The following is a 22,860-nucleotide window of genomic DNA, read 5'->3' as shown; positions in this document are numbered from 1 at the left end:
GCATCCTTAACCCAAAATCCAAAGTGTTCCAAAATCTGAAACTCTTGAGTGTCAATATGATGTCACAAGTGGAAAGTTCCACACCTGACCTTAAGCGACAAGTTGCAGTCAAAACAAAAGTATGAATAATATTGTATAAAATTACCTTCAGGCTATGTGTATAAGCTATATATGAAATACAAATGAATTTCATTTAGAATTGGGTCTTATGCACAAGATATCTCACTAGGTATATGCAAATATTCCAAAATCCAAAAAATTCTGAAACACTATCGGTCCCAAGCATTTTGGGTAAGGAACACTCAACTGTAACAGCCAATAGGGAAATGAAAAAACAAAAGAGAGATAAAGAGAAAATACATTCAATTTATGTCTACCTGACAAATTCATAATCTCATAATTTAGTTTAAAAAAAAAAAAAAAAGACAGGTCAGGTGTAGTGGCTCATGCCTGTAATCCTAGCACTTTGGGAGGCTGAGGTGGGAGATTGCTTGAGGCCAGAAGTTCAAGACCAGCCTAGGCAACAAAGTAAGATTATCTCTACAAAATATTAAAAAAAATTAGCCAGGTGTGGTGGCACATGTTTGTAGTCTCAGCTACTCTGGAGGCTGAGACGAGAGGCTCGCTTGAGCCTGAGAGGTCAAAGCTGCAGTGAGTTATGATTGTACCACTGCACTCTAGCCTGGGTGACAGTGGGAGACCACGTCTCAAAAAAAAAAAAAAAAGGAGTAGGTCCTAAAACAAACTTTTCTTCTTTTTACCAAATACATACTAGATTTTAAAGGACTTCTTTTTGTTGCTACTCCACTAGCCAAGAGTGACTAAGAAGTTCCACAGTGGAGTATAACACATTATATTAACAAAAAACATATTTTCGAAACTTTTCAGTACTGAGATTTTGCTTTCTGTCAAATACACCAGAACTTCAGAAGCAACTGCCATCATTCTTGGAGAAAGCATCAAGGAATAGAGGCATGATTTAACAGTAAGACGATGTTAACTCCTAAGTCTGCCTACAATTTCAAGAAACCTGTTAAGCTACTGCCTTGAGTAAGGATAGAAATAAAGAGTGAGTTTTTAAAAAATAAATTCTTTTTCATGAGCCAGTAAAATAAAAATGCATTTTCTGTGGCACAAACTTTCTCTTCTTCCTAACAGCGCAAAGTACTATACAGAAAAATCTCAACATGGAAAGCAAGAAACCCTGGCAAGGGCTGAGGACAAGCCATACTTGGAGGTCTAACGCATTTTTAAAGAACAGTAAGACATTTAGTCAAAGAGTATTGGCTGCTTTAAGTCATATACTATTTTAAATCAAGTCATCATGGCATAGTAAGATTTACCTTAATTTCTTTTATAAACTTTCATGGAGACAAAAACTACATCTAGGGTTTTAATAACCACAAAGTTGTATTATTATTCATGTTGTTGAAATACAAGGTCATGGTTCTAAACACATTTATTCAATAGTGAGACTGCCATTTATTACATAATTTGCCCATATCCAGGATGCTTTTCTATATCTACATTATCACTAAACTCTGGCAATAAGCCATAAATACGAATGGTTTGTTAAATACTACTTTAGTTTATTATTATACTGTACTATTCCTAAGCCAATGGTTTATCTGGAAAAAATGGAAAGAGTGGTGGCTCGTCCTCACAGCAGCGGCAAATCTTTTGTTCTTTCTTTTATTGTTTAGACTTTTTTTAATCACCCTCTTTATACATATTAGCAGGCTCCAAGATGAGATATTTACTGAGCAGTAAACACTCCATTTGTTTTTAAGAAGTGAATCAACAGAGGCATTATGAAATCTGGATTAACTGTAACATTTATACAGCACATTTTGTCTGAGGAATCCAATGCACTTTATAAAACATAACAATCTCCCTGTAACCGTAAGTACTGTAAGGTGCCACTGACTCAAGAAAAGCCAAATCCAGCGAGGGTATGCAGAATCTTTTCCCACTCTGGCATCCCAAGTCTCAAGCAGCGACTGGCTAAAGGTAACCTTGGAGGTCAATGGGAACCTCTACCCAACTGAGGATTCCTTCAACTCATTGCACCTGCCTGGACACTTGTAGGGAAGACAGGCTACAGACCCACGAGATCTCAGATGTACCGGACTTGGGAATTTAACTTGAAGCATTTACAGTGGTAAATTCACTCAGTGGGATTTACACATATTTAATACATATTATTGTGCTTCTAATGCAAAAGACACCTGCAACTACCATTTCCTTAAATACACAGACATTAACAAATAGTCCATATGTGTCTCTCTGTTGGTCCAATTTTTTTTTTTCTTTCTTTTTTTTTTTTGAGACAGTCTTGCTCTGTTGCCCAGGGTGGAATGCAGTGGCATGATCCTGGCTCACTGCAACCTCTGCCTCCTGGGTTCAAGCGATTCTCCTGCCTCAGCCACCAGAGTAGCTGGGATTACTACCAGGTGGCCACTACCATGCATGGCCGATTTTTGTATTTTTAGTAGAGAGAGGGTTTCGTCATGTTAGCCAGGCTGGTCTTGAACTCCTGACTTCAGGTGATCCACCCACCTTGGCCTCCCAAAGTGCTGGGATTACAGGCATGAGCCACTGTGGCTGGCCGAGATTTTTATGCATTATATGTAGCAATGACTCTCCAACCCAAAAGAAAAAAAAAAAAAAAATCAAACCAAGGCGGTTTGGTCTTCCCCTTTTTTCCATTGCTACTATTCTGGTCCCTCTTTCCCAAGGGTCTTCCTGATAATACATGGATTACTTGAATGCCATCAAATGCCTCACCCTTTAGACACCCTTTTTGTGGGAACAGTTCATCACGATTTGCATGAATGAATTAAATATAACTATTAACAACTCAGATTTAGGTGGTTAAACAGTGACGTTCTTTAAAATTATGCGTGGTATATTCACTTGAGATTATAACATCATAAAAGTTAATTGTTTTGTAGTTTTAATGGCAGCCAGGTTATCAAAAATTACTTATTAATTTTAAACCTTCATGCCTTTTTTGTAAACCCTAGCCCATCCCAAATGAGATTAAGAAAGATACTACCCAGCCTTTTAAAGCCCTGCTCACTGTAATCTTTCTTGATCTCCCTGTTGCCCTATTTCTAGTCAATAAGTAAATAACCTGGGATAAAAGTAGTATGATGAATGGCATTCCTTCCCTTAATACTTATTTACTGAGTACCTGTTCTGTGAAAGGCACTAGTTACAAAGAACAGAGAGGAAAAAAAAAAATAGATAGGACCATAGACCTTCAAAATCCTTACAGTCCTGTAAAGAAAAATAGCCCCATAACACAATTATGGGTCCACAGAAGAACAAGAATATGTACCATAAAACAAATACCAGCAGGATTTGAGCAGGACATTACAAAGTTACATGGGCATTACAGAGGAAGTTTTACAATGATGATCAGTGCACAGGGAGGGGACAAGATATGCTTCACAGCCCAGGTAAGGAGCTCAGTCTTACTTGGGGTCAGTCTCTGGAAGAAGCTGTGCCCGGCTGTGGACTGCTAGCTGACAGCAGTCAACGGACAGCAGACCCTGGCAGCCAACTCTGCATCAGCAAAAAGATCATATCCAGAGCAAGAGCCTCTGAACATAAGCAACAAAGGCCAAATGTCAAGGGACAAGAGAGATTATCTGTTTATTCTCTGTCAGTAATATCATTTTCAAAATGGTAAATTCAGACATAACAGTTTCTCAGGTATCATCCCTTCTGCCATGGTAAGCAAGCCAAGAAAACCACCTCTTTGTAATAGAGCAAAAGAAAACATAAATCATGAGGTTCGAATGAAGTTATCAAAAGACATAGCTTACATACCAACAGCTGCGGTGGGGGACGATGAGACAAAGATGATTTAAATCCAGATTTGCATCATTGAAAAGTACATGTCTATGATGTTCATGTAGCCATGTTAGAGGACTATGGGGTATATAGGATTCTACTTGCCAAAATACAGACTCTATAATGTCGCAGGGTAAAATAAAACCATGGTCACGCCATTCCTGAGGGTGTGATTAAGGGCTATTTTAATTCATTCTTTTCTGATCTTCAACTCTCACAGAACATCATACTGAGGTATATGGGCATATGATCATTTTCAAATAAGAATTTTAAAGCTCTATCCTGCTTTTGTTTTTACCTCTTGATTGAAGAGGTTTGGCTTATGATAACCACAAAAGAGAACAACTGAAAGCAAGTCAATTTTTAAAAAACCTGATATATGAAAGAGCTATTGGGAAATAAAAAACCATGTTAGCCATTGCTGGCAATTTCTGTGGAGGTCAGTGGGCAGCTTAAGTAATTGCCTCAACTTCCTGTCACTTCCAACCCTACTCTGCCCACCTGTAATCCAACCTAGTCTGGATCCCCAGAATGATAAGCATAGCTATTCCACTTTTCAACTCCCCATCTGAAAAAGAAAGCCACCCTCAAGCAATTTCCTCTACTGGGCTTTCCAAATAGAATCTGCTATACCTCACACACAAAGATAATCCTCCTTGCGAGCAACCCCAGAGCCTCATCAGCCATTAAGCCCTTGCTTCCATTCAGCTGTCAAACTGCGTTAAAGAGTTTATATAGACCTAGGCCATTCCATTCCCCGATGCTTCAAAGGCCTCAAGACGACACATATATGAGAATATTAATATGGGAAGGTATCTTATAAAATCAGGAAATTAAATAAGAAAAGCTAACCTACAAAACTTACTTATTATATGAGGCCAGTATTACCATTATAATGAAACTAGACAAAACATCACGGGAAAAGAAAACTACAAACCAGTATCTCTTTTAAATATAGACACACAAATCCTAAGCAAAATGCTACCAAACTGAATGCAGCAGCATAAGAAGGATGAGACACCACAATCAAGCGGGAGGCATCCCAAGAAAGCCAGGTTGGTTTAATACCCCAGATCAAACAGAATAAAAGAATAAAATGGTGTGATTATATTAATAGCTAAAGGAAAAGCATGTGACAAAATTCAACACCATTTCATGATAAAAACACTCAGCACACTAAGAATAGGAGAGACCTTCTTTACTCTGATAAAGAGCATCTATAAAAACCCGACAGCTAACATCACCCTCAATAGTGAAAGACTGAATGCTTCCTACTCAGATTAGGAAGACAGAGACCTGCTCTCAATACTTCTATTCAGTATTGTCCTGGAGGCTCTAGCTAGGGCAACGAAGTTAAGAAAATGAAATGTAAAAGAATTACACAGGAAGAAGTTAAAACTATTGCTATTTGTTGGTAATATTATTTCATGTGTAAGAAAATCCTAACTAATCCACTAAAAAACTATTAGACCTAATAAACTGGAGCAACGGGGTTGGAGGACGTAAGACAATACACAAAACTCAATTTTGTTTCCACACATTTCCAATGAACAACCTGAAAATGAAATTAAGAAAACAATTCCATTTACAACAGCATAAAAAAGAAGAAAATAATTCAGAATAAATTTTGCAAAAAATGTGTAAAATGTATACTCTGAAAACTATAAAACATTATTGAAACAATTTAAAAAGACAGATAAAGGAAAAGACATCCAAGTTCATGAGTCAGAAAACTTAAGACTAAGATGGTAAGCCTGGGAAACATAGCAAGAGCCCTGTCTCTATTTTTTTTAAAAAAAAAAAAAAGGTTAAGCTCGTAATCATCAAACGAAATGGCCATCAATGATAGACTGCATAAAGAAAATGTGGGGCCAGGCACAGTGACTCAGGCCTGTAATCCCAGCACTTTGGGTGGCCAAGGCAGATGGATACTTTGAGGCCAGGAATTGGAGACCAGCCCGGCCAACATGGCAAAACCTCATCTCTACCAAAAATATAAAAATTAGCCAGGATCCAGACTACTCAGGTGGCTGAGGCATGAGAATTGCTTGAACCTGGGAAGCAGAGGTTGCAGTGAGCTGAGATCATGCCACTTCATTCCAACCTGGGCAACAAAATGAGACTCTGTCTCAAAAAAAAAAAAAAAAAAAAAAAAAGGAAAGGAAGGAAAAAAAAAATATGGTGCTTATACACCATGGAATATTATGCAAACATAAAAATGAATGAGATCATGTCCTTTGCAGGGACATGGATACAGCTGGAGGCCATTATCCTCAGAAAACTAACACAGGAACAGAAAACCAAATACCACAGGTTACACAGACACACAGAAGGGAACAACACACACTGGGGCCTTTCAGAGGGTAAAGAATGAAAGGAAGGAGAGGACCAGGGAAAATAAGTAATAGCTATTAGGCTTAATACCTGGGTGATAAAATAATCTGTACAATAAGCACAAGTTTGCCTATGTAACAAACCTGCACTTTAAATAAACATTTTTTTAAAAGATGGTAATGGTTCCCAAACTGTTCTACAAAATCGACATAATGCCTATCAAAATCCCCACTGACTTCTTTGCAGAAATTGACAGGCTAATCCAACGTGTGGAAATGCAATGGACTCAGAATAGCTAAAACTTCACGAAAAGTTTTGTACTGCAAAACTTTTCAAGAGAGTGAAAAGACAATTCACAGAATGAAAAAAAAATTTGCAAATCTGATAAGGAATTTGTATCTGAGACTATATTAAAAAACTATTATAACTCAATAATTTAGAATAACCCAATTAAAAATAGGAAAAGGATCTGAATAGATATTTCTCTGAAGAAGATATACAAATAGCCTATAAGCACATGAAAAGACGCTCAATTTCATAAACCCTGAGGGAAATGCAAATCAAAATCACAACGAGAAAATACTTCACATTCACTAGAATAGAATGGCCAGAATAAAAAGACAGACAATAACAAGTGTTGACAAATATGCGAAGACATTGGATCCCTGCTATATTGCTGCTGGGAATATAAAATGGTGCAGCCACTTTGGAAAACAGTCTGGCAGTTCCTTAAAAGGTTAAACACAGTTACCATATGACCCAGCAATTCTACTCCTAAGTATATACACCCAAGGGAAATCAAAATATATGCCCAAATAAAGTCGGTACACAAATACTCATAGCAGCTTTATTCACCAGCCAAAAAGTAGAAATATTCCAAATGCCCATTAACTGATGAACAGATACATAAAATATGGTATGCTCATATCAAGGGATATTATTTAGCAATTTAAAAATCAAGTATTGACACATACTATACTATGGACAAATCATGAAAACATGCTAAGTAAAAGAAGACAGCTGCACAGGACTGGCTTACATGATACCTTTCATAGAAAATGTTCAGAAGAGACAAATTCATAGAGGTTGAAAATAAATTGGTGGTTGCCTAGGATTGGGCAGGCTAAGGAACATGGGGAGAGATTACTAATGGGTACAGGGCTTCTCTTTGGGTTAATGTCAATGTTCCAAAATTAGATGATGGCCATGGATATACAATTTTGTTAACATACTAAAAACCACTGAATTGTATGCTTTAAATGAGTAAATTGTATAGTATGTGAATTATATACCAATCACCTTGTTTTGTAAAAATCAACTTTACCTTGAGGGAGTTGGATCATCTTGGCCAAGACGTGACATAATATTTATCAAGGTGTTAATCCCTATTTAAAATTAAAAACAAATACACAAGTAAATACTGATAGAATAATTCTAGGACCATCATATTACAGTAGAAAAAATTATTTCTTCTCAATGTGATTTTAAAAGGTTTGGTACTTACCTGTCTGAACATGTAATAAATAATTATTTAAAACACTGGATAGGAAAAAGAAATTTTTCTAAAAATCTCATCAACCCTTATTACAGTTCTTGCTCAAAGTAAATATTATAAAAGAGTCCGTGGGGCCAGGCGCAATGGCTCATGCCTGTAATCTCAGCACTTTGGGAAACAGAGGCGGGTGGGTCACTTGAGGTGTTCAAGATCAGTCTGGCCAACATGGCAAAACCCTGTCTCTAATAAAAATACAAAAAAAAAAAAAAAAGTAGCCAGGTGTGGTGGTACATGCCTGTAATCCCAGCTATTCGGGAGGCTAAGGCAAAAGAATCGCTTGAACTCAGGAGGCACAGGCTACAGTGAGCTCAGCTCGTGTCACTGCACTCCAGCCTGGGTGACAGAGTGAGACTCTGTCTCAAAAAAAATAAAAACAAATTTTAAAAAATGAGTTATTAAGCACTAGAATATGAAATGGTGAAAGAGGCACCCAGGGAACCATTCCTGGAGGTGAAATAAGTTACAACAGAAAACACAGGCCAAAAATAGGAGATTAACATCTTAAAATCATCCAGACATACATACCTTTCTTCCGCATGTGCATGTGATGAACTTTTCTGTCTCCATATTTGGGCTGCCGAATTCCACAGTTAGACAAAGAATTCCTGGCATGATCAGGATTCATTCCAAAATTTAAATGATGACTTGGATGAGTCATGGCCAGCTAAAATTTCAATGAAATAAGTTCAGTCTTAAAAACAGCAGGAGCTAGGTGCAGTGGCTCATACCCGTAATCCCATAGCAGAAGGACCACTTGAGTCCAGGAGATCAAGACCAGCCTGGGCAACACAGTGAGACTCCATCTCTACAAAAAACAAAAAAATTAGCTAGGCGTGGGGGCATGTGACTGGAGTCCCAGCTACTCAAGAGGCTGAGGTGAGATTACCACTTGAGCCCAGGAGGTCGGGCTGCAGTGAGCTATGATCATGCCACTGCACTCTAGCCTGGGTGACAGAAGGAGACCCTGTCTCAAAAAAACAAAAACTCAGCATGAGAGCACCATCTTTGTATCATCCCAAATTAAGCAGGAAAGGGAGCTGTCTATCCAGTTGAATCTTAAGCCCTGATCTTTCCATCTTATCTCCCTAAATATCTGTAAACACATGACCTACAGAATGGGAGAAAATATTTGCATACTATATATCCAACAAAGGACTAATATCCAGAATCTACAAGAAACAAATCAGCAAGAAAACAAATTAGCAAGAAAAAAATAATAATAATAATCCCATTAAAAAGTGGGCAATGGCATGAACAAACATTTTTCAAAAGAAGATACACAAATGGCCAACAAACATGAAAGAAGGTCCAACATCACTAATCATCAGGGAAATGCAATTAAAACCAAAATGAGATACCACCTATCACTTTACCCCAGTCAGAATGGCCATTATTAAAAAGTCAAAAAACAACAGATTTTGGTGTGATGCAGTGAAAAGAGAAGGCTTATATACTGAACTTTATATAAGCTAGATAAATTCGTATATAGCTCTGAAAAACAGTATGGAGAGTTCTTAAGAAACTAAAAGTAGATCTAACATTTGATTCACTCCTCCCACTACTGTGTATACTATGTATCTACCCAAAGGAAAAAAAGTCATTATATCAAAAGGACACCTGAACTTCTTTTTTTTTTCTTTTTGTTTTGAGACAGAGTCTTGCTCTGCCACCAGGCTGGAGTGGCAATAACGCAATCTCAGCTCGCTGCAACCTCCACCTCCCAAGTTCAAGCGATTCTCCTACCTCAGCCTCCCAAGTAACTGGGACTACAGGCACGTGCCACCACACCCAGCTAGTTTTTGTATTTTTAGTAGAGACGGGGTTTCACCATGTTGGCCAGGATGGTCTCAATTTCTTGACCTCATGATCCACCCACCTTGGCCTCCCAAAGCACTGGGATTAGAGGCGTGAGCCACTGCACCTGGCCCAACACCTGTACTTCTATGTTTATCGCAGCACAATTCACAATTGCAAAGATATGAAATCAACATAAGCACCTATCAACTGACAAGTGGATAAAGAAAATGTGGTATACATATACCGTGGAATACTACTCAGCAATAAAAAGAATAAAATAATGTCTTTTGCAGCAGTTCAGATGGCCATTATCCTAAGTTAATTAACTCAGAAACAGAAAACCAAATACCGCATATTCTCACTCACAAGTGGGAGCTAAGCTATGGGTACCCAAGGGCATACAGAGTGGTATGATGGACACTGGAGATTCAGGTGGGGAGTGCTGGGAGGTGGGTGAGGGATAAGAAACTACCTACTGGGTATAATGTACACTATTCAGGTGACAAGTACACTAAAAGCCCAGATTTCACCACTATACAATTAATCCATGTAGACAAAACCCACTTGTACACCTAAATCTACTGAAAATATTTTTAAAGCAGCCAAAACAAACAAACAAATTTCCAGATCTCTGACACAAGCCCTCTTCTGCAAACAAACATATCCACATCTTTAGGCCAGGCATGGTGGCTCATGCCTATAATCCCAGCCCTTTGGAAGACCAAGGCAGGCAGATCACCTGAGGTCAGGAGTTCGAGACCAGCCTGGCCAACATGGTGAAAACCCAACTCTATTAAACGTATAAAAATTAGCCAGGCATGGTGACACATGCCAGTAATCCCACCTACTCGGGAGGCTGAGGTAGGAGAATTGCTTGAACCCGGGAGACAGAGGTTGCAGTGAGCTGAGATCACACCATTGCACTCAAGCCTGGGCAACAAAAGCAAAACTCCGTCTCAGGGAAAAAAAAAAAAAATCTATATCTTTCAGAATACTCAGCACCTGGAAAGCAGAGCCATAAAGGAGGAAAAGCTGGAAGAAAGTACTTCGATTTTTTTTTTTTTTTAATGTGGGGTTTCACCATGATGGCCAGGCTGCTCTTGAACTCCTGACCTCAGGTGATGCACCCACCTCGGCCTCCCAAAGTGCTAGGATTACAGGCGTGAGCCACAGAGCCCGGCCAGTACTTAGATTTGACAGACAAATTTCAGTTTTAGTCAATCTCTTTAGGGATAGTCTCAAATAAATGAGAGAGAATGGGTTGGAAAGCAGCAGAGGCAACAAGGGTGGAGCAATGCACAGAACTATGTTTCTAACAATTCTTGTCACTTCTCAGGATAGAGAACCCAATGTACCATTTGTGACCTGCAAGATGAATTACTCCTATCTTGTTATTACATGAGTTTACAGGAGAGTAATTCTTACCTGCAACAGACAACGATCTTGGAAAGTATATCCTATCAACTTGTCCAGGTGCATTAGGCATTGGTGGTAGCGGATATGATGGGTCAGAACAGGTAGCATCATTGCATGCTAGGAAAAAAAAAATACTTCAGCATGTTTAACTTTATAAAAACTTATAAAGTCACTTCATTTATTTTACAACAAACTAGAACCATTTTCACATCCCAAATTCCATCTCACTAAGTCCCAAAACAGCTTACTGGCTGCATGGCATTGGGGAGAATCCTCTGAGAGGCAGTGGGCAGTAGCTGTTAAGAGTATACAGTCTCTAGAACCAGAATGTCTGCGTCCAAATCCTGCTCTACCACTCATTCACTGTGTGACCTGGGGCAAGTTATCTTACCTCTCTGCCTCAGTTTCCTCACCTGCAAAATGAGAATAATAAATATACCTATGTCCGAGGAAAGCTAAAAGGATTAAAAGAGAAAATATAAAAATCTCCCTTTCTCCCTCTCTTCCTTCTTTCTCTCTCTCTCCTTCTTTCAAAAAATAAAAAAGAAAGAAAGAAAAGAAAATACAAAAATCTTTAGGCCTGTTAGCCCTCATTCCGTTAGGAATAGCACTGGTTCCCTCAGTATTCAGCAGGGTAGCTTTGAGGAAGTCACATGCATTTCTGTGCCTGTCTTTCATAAAGAGGAATGGATTAGGATTCATTCATTCTGAAACTTCTCTAGGGTCAAGATATTTTTGAGAATCCAAGGAAAATGTCCCTGTGCACTAGCATGCAAAAGTTGTACACAATTTTAATGGGTTCACAAACCCCTAAAGCCCATGACTATTCTTTAAGTAAGGACTTCTCCACCAGATATGCCACCCTAGCTTTAACATTTAATGATCTAACATTCTGAAGACAAATTTTATAAAGCCACCAGTACCATTAAGCTATCCAAGAACAAAGAATTTAAATTTTTGCTTCAATCCCTTTTCCTTTGGCTCTAGATTTCTTGCTGGGAGATGATTTCATGGAAGGCATATCTTTTTTCTTTTCCTTAATACTGTTTCCCAAGAACACAAGAGAATGCAAGGAGTCATTTTTATTCATCAGAAGCTGGAGGATGGACCCAGCCCACAGATTGATTGACATATGCTTTATATTATTTCAGTCTTTGAAGTATTTTAAGCTGGCATTATTTAAAAATATATAAAAATGGATTTGCTTGAAACTACTGAAATTAGTTATGTTATTAACTTATAAAGAAAGATTCGTTCCACTAAAAAGGATCTCTCCTCAACAAAGACTTTCTTGCCAGTTCAATTCAGTAAGTATATAATTTGAGCACCTCCACGTGTAAGGCCTTTCAATATGAGTGGAAGATAGAAAAAGTGAAGACACTGCTTTTGCCATTAAAGCTAGAGATATGCCATTAGGATTTGAATTATCAGCACTTTATTCACTGTTTTCATACGTGCTGTATTGAAACAAGATATTCCAGACACCACAATATGGAAACAACGTGCACAATCAAAGTATAATACAGTTTCCCAGCCATTTAAACTGCAGGAAGCTCAAGAGTTGATGCTAAAAACTCAAGGTGGATAGGACATGGGATAGGACATGAAGACTACTCAGTGCAACTGCCTTTCTAAAGCATAAACTCAACCTGGTGAATTGCTTATTTTTTAATATTTCCTGTAAGAGATGAATCACTGCCTGTCTGGAAAATAAAAACTTGAGAGTTTGCTGATTATGAGAAAATTACCTTTTTTTTTCTGTCACCCAGGCTACGGTGCAGTGGCACAATCACATCTCACTACAGCCTCCACCTTCCAGGCTCAAGAGAGCCTCCCACCTCAGCCACCAACCCCCAGTACCTGGGACTACAGGCGTGCAACACCACACTCTGCTAATTTCTGTGTTTTTTGTAGAGAAGAGGTTGGTCTCGAATTCCTGGGCTCAAGGGATCGGCCTGCCTCAATCTCCCAAAGTGCTAAGATTACAGGGATGAGCCACTGCTCCAAGCCAAAAATTATCATTAACTTTAAGCTCAAATCTGTGTCTTTGGAGGTTCTACCCCTTTAATCTTAGTTCTACCCAAAAACAAAATGCAGTTAATGGCAGGCTTCCCACATCTTGTTTTAGCTAACGTACACCTTACTACCTTACTTCCTTTAACCTGTTCTCATGTAAAACAGCTTTGAATACCTTGACCACTTCCTCTAAATCTGCTCCAAACAAAGCCTGTTTCTCCTTCCAAATACATCTTTCTTGTGAGTACCATGGAAGGGTATAGATGACCCGTGTCCATCTTGAATCCCAGACATCAAGTCTCAATGTCACCTACAAGACTTTAAATTTCTAGCTCAGTTTTTATAAGTATCAATCTTTGCAATGTTAAAATACAATCATCTTTATGTTTGACATCTTTACGTCTGGCAACTGCTTTCATTAAAAAAAAAAACAACTCTTCAAATTCTCCCATAAAAATAGAGCAACTAGACTAGCAAAATCAAAGACCAATGAACATTATCCACATAAAAACTAAATGACAAGGTATGCCAATGAGCCCCTAAATAAGAGTGGTTGAGGAGAAAGAGCTATGTCTCAGCATCTGTGTGAGAGAAGAGAGACAAAGGGATTCTGATGGTCCGGATAATGGAATAAACTCAAAATTAACAATACTGGTTTCACCAGAAATAACCCAAACTGGAGAGAGCTCTGTAGAATCTAATTCACTGAGTGAATACAGGAGGTCAGTCTAACTGTGCTGAAGACACCTGAGACCTACCTACAAATACTCAAAACACCCAAGAAGAAAACAAAAATTGAAGCTCCCTACAAGGTAAAAGCCCTACAACAAGGAGAAAGTGCTGGGAGTTAGAGCCCCATTTCACAAGAGAGGGATAATGAAAGGCCAAAGAGAGAAGGACCAGATAAAAGCAGAGGAGAGAAGCAGAGGGGGCAGATCTTAGTGTGAGGCCATATTATATTTTTACCACTGCGGAAACTACAGGAGGAGGAGCTCCAGAACCATGAAAAACTATCCTGGCTTATGCCTCCTTTCTAAAAGCACAGGAAAATATTTCGTTTAGTTTACTTAATTTTTAACTTTCTTAAAGAGCAACAGAGAAGAATCATGATCAAATCTCACTCAAAGATTTTCTAAGAAAGAGGGGTAGAATAACAACCCTGCTAATAAAAACATTCCAGAGAAATTTACCAACAGAAAAGATGAAAGCTATAACCTTCAAAATAATAAAAGAAATTAAGAAAAAAAATAGGAGGATTCACAAAAATTACAAATAAACATTAGATAAATTCAGAAATGAGATTAGAGGAAAGGAAGATTTGAAAAGAAGTGACAAAACACCGGAAAAAGAAACATAAAAGGAAATAATCATTTCAAGACTAAACAAGAAGGAACACAAAATCAGATTAACCCAATTAATAGTGTTTTTAGAAATAGAAATGAAGAATTCAAGAGAAAATGACAGAGCCAGAAGCAAAGCAAAAAAGACAAAAGATGCATATATCTTACAAGATATAAGAAGATATAAATAGTAATTACTTCTTGCATCTTATATAAGATATAAGATTATATAAGATATATAATAAGAGGGGGCAGATCTTAGTGTGACCAACACTGTTCTGTTGGTAAGTTTCTCTGGAATGTTTGTATTAGCAGGGACGTTATTCCACCCTCTTTCTTAGAAAATCTTTGAATGGAATTTGATCATGATTCTTTTCTGTTGCTCTTTAAGAAAGTTAAAAATTAAGTAAACTAAATGAAACATTTTCCTGTGCTTTTAGAAAGGGGGCGTAAGCCAGGATAGTTTTTCATGGTTCTGGAGCTCCTCCTCCTGTTGTTTTCACAGTGATAAAAATATCTTATATATAATCTTATAGAAGATATAAGATCCAAGAAGTAATTACTACTTCTCGAATGAAGAATTCAAGAGAACATGATAGATCCAGAAGAGAAGCAAAGAAAATATAAGATGCATATAAGTGGAGTACTTTAAAAATCAAAATAATAGAAAATAATGAAATGTGTAATAAAAGAAAAAGAAAACTTTCCTGACAGTAGAAAGCATATACTGTAAGGGTACACAGCATACCCGAAAAAAATTAACTGAAAAGACCTGAGACTTATTCTAGTAAACTATTGGTTTCTAAAGAAAAAGAAAAAATCCTTTAGGTACTCAGACAAAAGGACCAAGTCACTTTAACTCATTGTTATCACACTTTTTTTTCTTTTTTTGAGATGGAATCGCACTTTGTTACCCAGTTTGGAGTGCAGTGGCACGATCTTGGCTCACTGCAACCTCCATCTCCCAGGCTCAAGTGATCCTTGCACTATTATTGCACCTGTGAATAGCCACTGCATTCCAGCCTAATTCCAGCCTGGGCAACACAGCAAGATCCCCATCTCTAAAAAAAGAAAACCGTGTGTGTGTGTGTGTGTGTGTGTGTGTGTGTGTGTGTGTGTGTAAAGTACTTACTAATTCTGTCAGGCCGGTTAGCCTTTAAACAAATTTTTCCTTTCCTCACAAGCAGCACTATAGCTCCAATTTAAAAAAGCAAGTATCTTACCCAGCGCTGCAGCTTACACCTGTAATCCCAGCACTTTCTGAGTCAAGTGGATCAGGAGGCCAGGAGTTTAAGACCAGTCTGGCCATTTTGATGAAATCCCATCTCTACTAAAAATACAAAAAAAAATTAGCCAGACATGGTGGTCAGCACCTATAATCCCAACTACTTGGAAGGCTGAGGCAGAGAATTGCTTGAACCCAGGAGGCAGAGGTTGCAGTGAGCCAAGATCATGCCACTACACTCCAGCCTGGGCGAAGAGCAAGACTGCGTCTCAAAAAAGAAAAAAAAAAAACGGAGTATCTCATACAGACTAAAACTCAAAATTCCTTTGCTAAATATGAAGCCATTTCCCTCTTAGTCATTCCTCCTTTCCGCCTGACAAGATCTAATTTAGAAAATACATCCTTCAACTTGCTGTCCAAAGTCTCTGAATCCCTAGAGAAGTTACTTTTCACTGTTGAGTCACTGCTTGACAAATCATTGAGCAAGAGAACCAGACAGTCTGACAATGCATGGCAGCCTTCCATCCCACTCCAGATAGTCACTCTAGGAAGACAGCACATTCATTAATGAGTCCAAATACAGTTCTCTGCCCACTCAAGATAAATACCAACCACCACGACTCAGCTTTCCTCAAAGGCCAACAGTTCTCCACGCACTTGTGCTTCCTTTTTCTCCCTTAAGAAGTTACAATGTCCCCCCATTTGGCATGAGCCTCCTACTGGTGATGTCACTTTGACGGTGCAAATTCTCTGCTCCTTTTTTGATGTCTTCTGAGTCGGTTTATTAATTTCCATGGACCACCTTCTCAGTATGGTATAGGATCCAGGAGTCTCCCTCTACAGAAGATACCAATTCAACCTCAGTGTGTGAAACCCTATTCTTAAAATACAGGTCCTACTACAGCATGTTGCTTTTCTTCCTCTTCTGAGTCATTATGCTGAATGTTTTAGACTCAGGTTTTGATTCCTTTTTCTTCCACATTACCCAGAATTCACTCTAACAAACAAAAAGCAACCGAGAAAATCCTTCAACAATTTCTCTACAAACATGGTGACAGGTCCACGTTCAGTTCACATGTAATTATAGGTTATAGCACCCACCCCTCGGTTTTCCATCCTCTTAACGTTGGCTGGGGCACCAGGCAAAATTTTCTAATCTCCTAACAATCCTTGGTAACTTCTCTGGTTGGGGAAAATGTACTTCCAGAGGGAGATGTTGGTACTGAGGTCACTCCACGTCAGATTCATCACAACGGTTTCACCTCCTACAGCCACCAGATAGCATCTCAAGGCTTTTACCAGCAACCTGCTAGCAATTATTACTAAAAGTCAGTAGGTTCTATGTCAATGAACTACTAAATACAGGGAAAAACTACCAAAGATTTTAGAGAAATCTTTCCTTTTGCTAAAAATTAAATATGAGCCTATCTATTCAAAGACTCTGAATAATCCTATGATTATTCAAAGTATTTGGTGTATAAATTCACTTAGCTGCTATTTCCCAATTAGATTCTTATTCTTTATTACCAAAAATACTAAACGCTTTTATTTTGGATGTTTTAAACTGCATTATGATATGCTACTGGCTTATGTGAGGAAAACGTACCAAAAGAAAACATATTTTCTAGTATAAGAAATTAAATATTATTGCAAGCCACAGTCAATACTACCTGTAAAAAGCAACAACAAAAACACTGTTGGTGTGTGCCTCAAAAAATTACAGGTTTTATTAAACATCATTAAAATCTTTACATTAAAAATGAAGTAAAGGCCAAGTAAACAATAAAAAATGTTAACATGTACGACTTGTGAGTAAGCAAACATGCACTGGACTTAACATTTATTAAGGATGTAAAAAGACTACCTTATCTTAAAAATCAGACTAAAACAGCCTCTAAAATATATTCATAGATGTTTGATCATTAATGCTACATGATAAGACATTTTGTCTGATTTTTTTTACAAGAAAACTACAGGGAATGGCTTTGCTGCCTTCATCGTTCACTGAAGGAATTTCAAGGTTAATATTTCAAACAAAATGTATGGCAAACATCGGGAATTTAAGGGCAATTATTCAGAACCTTTGTGTGATGCATGTAAAATACTGAGAATTTTAAAACATAAAAATTCCAGGAAGAACTAAAGTATCATCTGTGGCAAAAACTCTTAGTTAAAATGTACCCAGAAGTTCTATACTTGTCAAAGGTTTTCTGTAAGATGTACCAGTAGAAAGGAAGACTTGTAAAAAGATGAAGAATAACTGCCTGATTGACTAGTGGGAGATGCAATAGGACAAACTAAGTGAAAGCTCAGTGAAAAGAATCAGGGGAGTTTCAAATGACTCGCACCGAAGGCTTCACCGTGGAGCCCATCGCTTTGCATAGACAGTGTTTTATTTATTCCCACATTCATATAGAGTTACCACTTTAAAACCACTCTGGAACAAGGAAAGGTATAAATAAATATAATGAAAATATTTGTTGCAAAAATACTTATTTCGAGCCAAAAGTCAACTATACTAATTGGTTTTTGCCATTTTCCCCTAAACCTTACTGTAGGGTTTTTCTTTTTTTTCTTTTTCTTTTTTTTTTTTTTTTTTTGGTATTTAAAGTTTGAACTAGGTTGCTCCTGTGTAATGAATGAGTTGACAAACACCTCCAGATTTCCATATGTTGATCTTTTAAACTCAATGCAGGTAACAGTTTACTTTCACAACTCCAAGAATATTCACTAATGGTGAAATAATATTTAATATGTCAAAATAAACAGATATTTCATCTATTCATCTAAACTTGAGAGTTACAGAATACCTCCAGGAGAATTTGATTTTGGTGTGTAAAGAACTATTGCGCCGAAGCACAGGGGTTTTTAGGTTTTAATAGTCCACTCTCAGCCCCCATATTGCCACTGTGCTAAGATTTCTTTCTCTTCCGCTTCTATGGACTTCTTAGGTAGCTTGTTGGCTCATTTTCATTCATTTATATGCAGACATATTTCTTTACTAACCATAAAGCAATTCCTTCTGTATTCAGTCTATGAACTCATAGGCAACAATTTACATTCTTTATCAAGTCATTTACATATAAGGCTAATTTTATCAAAATCTTAAAAAGACTTCCATTAGGAGGACCAGAGAATGAAAGCATGGATTCTAAACAGATGGCAGTTCTCTTTGGAAGAGTGAGAGTTCTACAAAGGAGGAACAATTATTAGATCATAAAGCATTCACCTTTAAAGCATTCACCATCAAAACAGATAAATGGGGTTTAATCAGGATCCCTCTTCTTCCATCAGTTAGGCAAGAAAACTGACTGAGTCTTTTTGCCTACCAACCTCAAAACAGAATATAGCATGTCACACAGCAAGAGATCACTGACTCTTCTAGCAGCTTCTCCTCTAGCTGAGGGTAGAGGAAGACTTTTGTGATACAGCTGAAGAACACAAAACTGTATTGGAACAGATGATTCAGCACTCTTTTACAAAAAGAAAAAAAAAGGCTCAATGCTTCAGGAAAAAAAAAAAAAAGATACTGTACAGTATTCAGAGGCCTTAGGGACTGCTACAGGGGGTGGGGGAGAAATCAAGCAAAACAGGACACTCTCTCCACTCCCATCTCCCACTAGTAAATCAGGCAGTTATCTTATATTTTTATAAATAAAGGCTTTAGAAGGGTTTTGTATGAAAAAAATATTTTGAAGGTAACCAAAAATACAAGTTCAAAACCACTAACCAGAAGGTCTGGAAGGTGCCTTTTAGTTCTTAATGCTCAACAATTTTATGATCTCTGAGACAATCAACTCTGACTTATCACTGAGATCACCAGATATGGAGCTAACTGTCTAGCATTTTGTTCACTGTTCTGACGATGTCTATCTTAGGATGACATTACATTGGTTTTGGGGAAACACTAGCCAACAGAAAAACTGGGTGATATGGCTTCAAATGGCCATGAGAGACAATCAATGGAAGTAAAATATCCATCTGAAAGTACTGACAGTCCTAAGATATTTGTCAATTTGTAAAATAACTGTGGACCTGGTGAAAATAGCTGGCTACCACTGTAGATGATTACCTTGAAACTATCTGGCAATATTACACCAAAAGCAGTTCATCTTAATGCAAAAATAGTTAGCTTTGGACATTACTTAGTAAATAAATTGTGTAGCAATACTTTCACACCTTGCTATTCAATATAATAGTTAAATGTCAATACCGATTTTTTTTAAATTTTCATTATGATGAAATAAACACTAAGAGTAAGCTGCCTGAACTTACTGCAACACAGGCCACCATCAAAACAGATAAATGGAAGCCTGAAAGTATTCTTCCAAAAGGCTGAGCACAGCAAACCGCATTACCTCACCGCAGCCTGTGTACTCATTTCCTTTACTGTAATTCTCATGGACCTCATCCAATATCAATAGTGACAAAAGAATCAAGGGGAAAAAACAGAATATGTTGGTTTAGGGGATCTTTAATCACGTATAAATTCCACCCACAGGAAAAACAGAAATGCTTATTAGTCAGTCAGTTACATATAGCTGAAATGTTACTCTACTGAGTTCACCCAAGGAAAATATATTATCATTTGGTTCAAATATGAAGTATATACTGATTCTGTTCATTAATGCCTTCAGTTCTCTGCAATATAAATTGCAATATAAATTTGAGTCATCGGTCTAGAAAACATACACTTCTGGAGTTTGCTTGTATGGCTGCTGGATTATCTCTTTTGTGCAAGCACCTATACATGTGCTGCAAATAAGCAGATGCACAAGCAGATGCATGAGAAGATAGATTTACCTTCATGCAAAGAGAAGAGACTGAATTGAACACTACTAAATAAGCTTCTCCCCACCCCAGCACCCACAAACACAACACACACACCCCCCAGCATCAAAACAGACAATGAAAACAAAATCTAAACAATAATAAACAATTTAGAGTTGGTATTCCATTTAGCCTCAAGGTAATATGTTCTACAGAGCATTCTCAATTAAGAAACCCTCACTGCCAGATTTACTTTAAAGGAAGAAAAGTATGGGCCTAACTGTGTCCTCAGAAGTGTCCCCACCTGACAGACATCAGAACGGATGCCAGTTTTCCAGAATCCTTGGCTACTTAGCTCCACTGTTACTTCTCGCCTCATTGTATTCTTCTGCCGTATTTTTTGGAGTGCTTCCTAGAAAAGAATTCATTATGATGAGTAACACAACTGCTAAAAAGCAATAGTAAGCCAAACATCAAGCATTAGAAAATGAGTTGGATTCATTTAATATTACCCTTACATTCAGATACTCAAAGCTCTTCATACAAAATTACAGTATTTTCTTTAAAATGGAGGCTGGAATGCTCAAAGCTTGGGGCATAAGGCAGCATTTCTTGGGATATATAAGGAAGCTTTTCTTATCACTAGATAAGAAAAAAATCTAAACCAAATCTACCATCCTGATATGTTCGAACAAAATATGCCCTTGCATTGATAAAGGGAGCAAAATGTGGTTTTGGATTTGAAATCAGCATGTAAAATTCTTATCGTGCCTTATGTTAAGTATTTATATCTAAGAAAGACAATCAGTAAGAATAAAAAAAATTAAAAATAAAAAAGAAAGACAATCAGTAAATTAACCCGAAACCCACATAATTCTAAAAGTTGCCTTCTAACTTACAAACCCCTTATAAAAACCCTTGCTGTAAGGGCATTATTTTATATGAAAAAAGACTGGGATCCAAAACGCTACCTGTGAGACATGATCAGGAACTAACTCTTCCCTTTCACGGCCCTTCCAATAATTATAAAAATAATTGTATACTTATATGCATGCAATTGAATCAAAATCTCATAGGAATTTATAATAACAGGAACCACCCCTGCCCCCACTATTGATTAAGTTCCTTTTACGAGCCAAATACCACAAGAGGCCCGTCGAATGGCATATTTCAGAAGGCCATGCAACTACCTTTCTTTTGAGTGCACCAACGGGGGAACATTTCAGTCAGCCTCTCCTTTATAAGGAAGCCAACTGGCCTAAATTACAGTAAGTGACAAAGCCAGAATTCCATCACTTTTTCCAGCTGCAAAGCCTTGCTCTTACACAACCCCAGCAGAATAAAACCTCCCGGAGACAAAAATCTATGTTGATACTGAAACCATTTATTCTTATAATTAAAAGTAAAACATGAGTTACCCTGGATTCCAGGGATAATACTACCTATTAGTAAGGAAATACGGAATTTGGGATATGAAACCTTACAAAATAAGTTTACTCTACTCAACTGGCAGACCTACGGAAGACAATCTTTTCCAACTTTAAGACCAAGAAATCTGAGTAAAACCCAATGTTGTATAATGTGCAACCAAATTAAAGATACAAGGCTGATTCAACAAATTTAAGCTTTAATATCTATAAAAGATACGTCTGATTCCCAATGGTAACAATCCATTAAGAGACTGGCATTTTAGGGGTTGATATACTTAGGATGTTTTGGCCCCTTTAAATTTCACATTGAACTATGATACCCAATGTGAGAGATGGGGTCTAACGGAAGGTTTTTGGGTCATGAGCGGATCCCTCATGAATGGCTTGGTGCCTTCCCCACGGTAATGAGTTCACGTGAGATGTGCTTTTTAAGGAGAGTCTAGGACCTCCCCCTCCTCCCTCTCTTGCCCCTCTTCTGTCATAGAACATGCCTGCTCCTCATCTACCTTCTACCATGACTAAAAGCATCTTGAGGCCTCCCCAGAAACCAAGCAGATGCTGGCACCATGCTTCTTGTACAGCCTGCAGAAAGAAACGTGTGCCAAATAAACCTCTTTTCTTTATAAATTACCCAGTCTCAGGTATTCCTTTACAGTAATGCAAAACAGACTAACACAGGGGTAAAAAAGCTTCCTTAAATACTAAAAGATTTTTTAAAATCAATTTATATAACAATGTGGGGAGGAAGGTAATGTACGATTTTTAAAAAATATTTTTTCATCTTATACCAGAAGTATAGTGTGATACAACAATTGTGAAATAAACCTGACGCACATCATCATTAATCACCAAGGAATGGGGTTTTGATACAGACCTCCCTCTGTGCCAGCTTCTGTTTGTCAGTTTGTTTGACTTTGGGACTATTTGCTAGGAGGTGGCGAAGTTTCACATAACTCTTCCACAGTTTTTGGTACCTAAGGAAAAGGACAGGCAGACATCTCAGGTAAATAGAAGGTGAATCTAAAGTACATCAAAATCAGTTACTTTAAGTGGCCTCTTCAAATCATGTATTACATTCTTTTGATTATTCTTAATGGCAGAAAGTTGTCATTCTAA

General features: G+C 37.7%; 1 protein-coding gene across 8 annotated transcripts in view; it reads right to left on the bottom strand.

Annotated features, from left to right (window-relative positions):
• DROSHA (drosha ribonuclease III) overlaps positions 1-22,860 on the bottom strand; it is a 135,688-nt gene that overhangs the window by 41,833 nt on the left and 70,995 nt on the right. For all 8 annotated transcript variants that reach the window (XM_039469429.2, XM_074386890.1, XM_074386882.1 and 5 more), the window contains 5 exons: positions 22,619-22,718; positions 20,619-20,726; positions 10,973-11,080; positions 8,276-8,414; positions 7,520-7,580 (listed from right to left, as the gene is read on the bottom strand). In XM_039469429.2, the coding sequence (XP_039325363.1) occupies positions 7,520-7,580; positions 8,276-8,414; positions 10,973-11,080; positions 20,619-20,726; positions 22,619-22,718 (516 nt within the window). The remainder of the gene's footprint in view (positions 1-7,519; positions 7,581-8,275; positions 8,415-10,972; positions 11,081-20,618; positions 20,727-22,618; positions 22,719-22,860) is intronic.

This window comes from Saimiri boliviensis, chromosome 1 (genome assembly GCF_048565385.1).
Source record: "Saimiri boliviensis isolate mSaiBol1 chromosome 1, mSaiBol1.pri, whole genome shotgun sequence".
Lineage (NCBI taxonomy): Eukaryota > Metazoa > Chordata > Mammalia > Primates > Cebidae > Saimiri > Saimiri boliviensis.
This window is presented reverse-complemented; position numbering and strand designations above follow the sequence as displayed.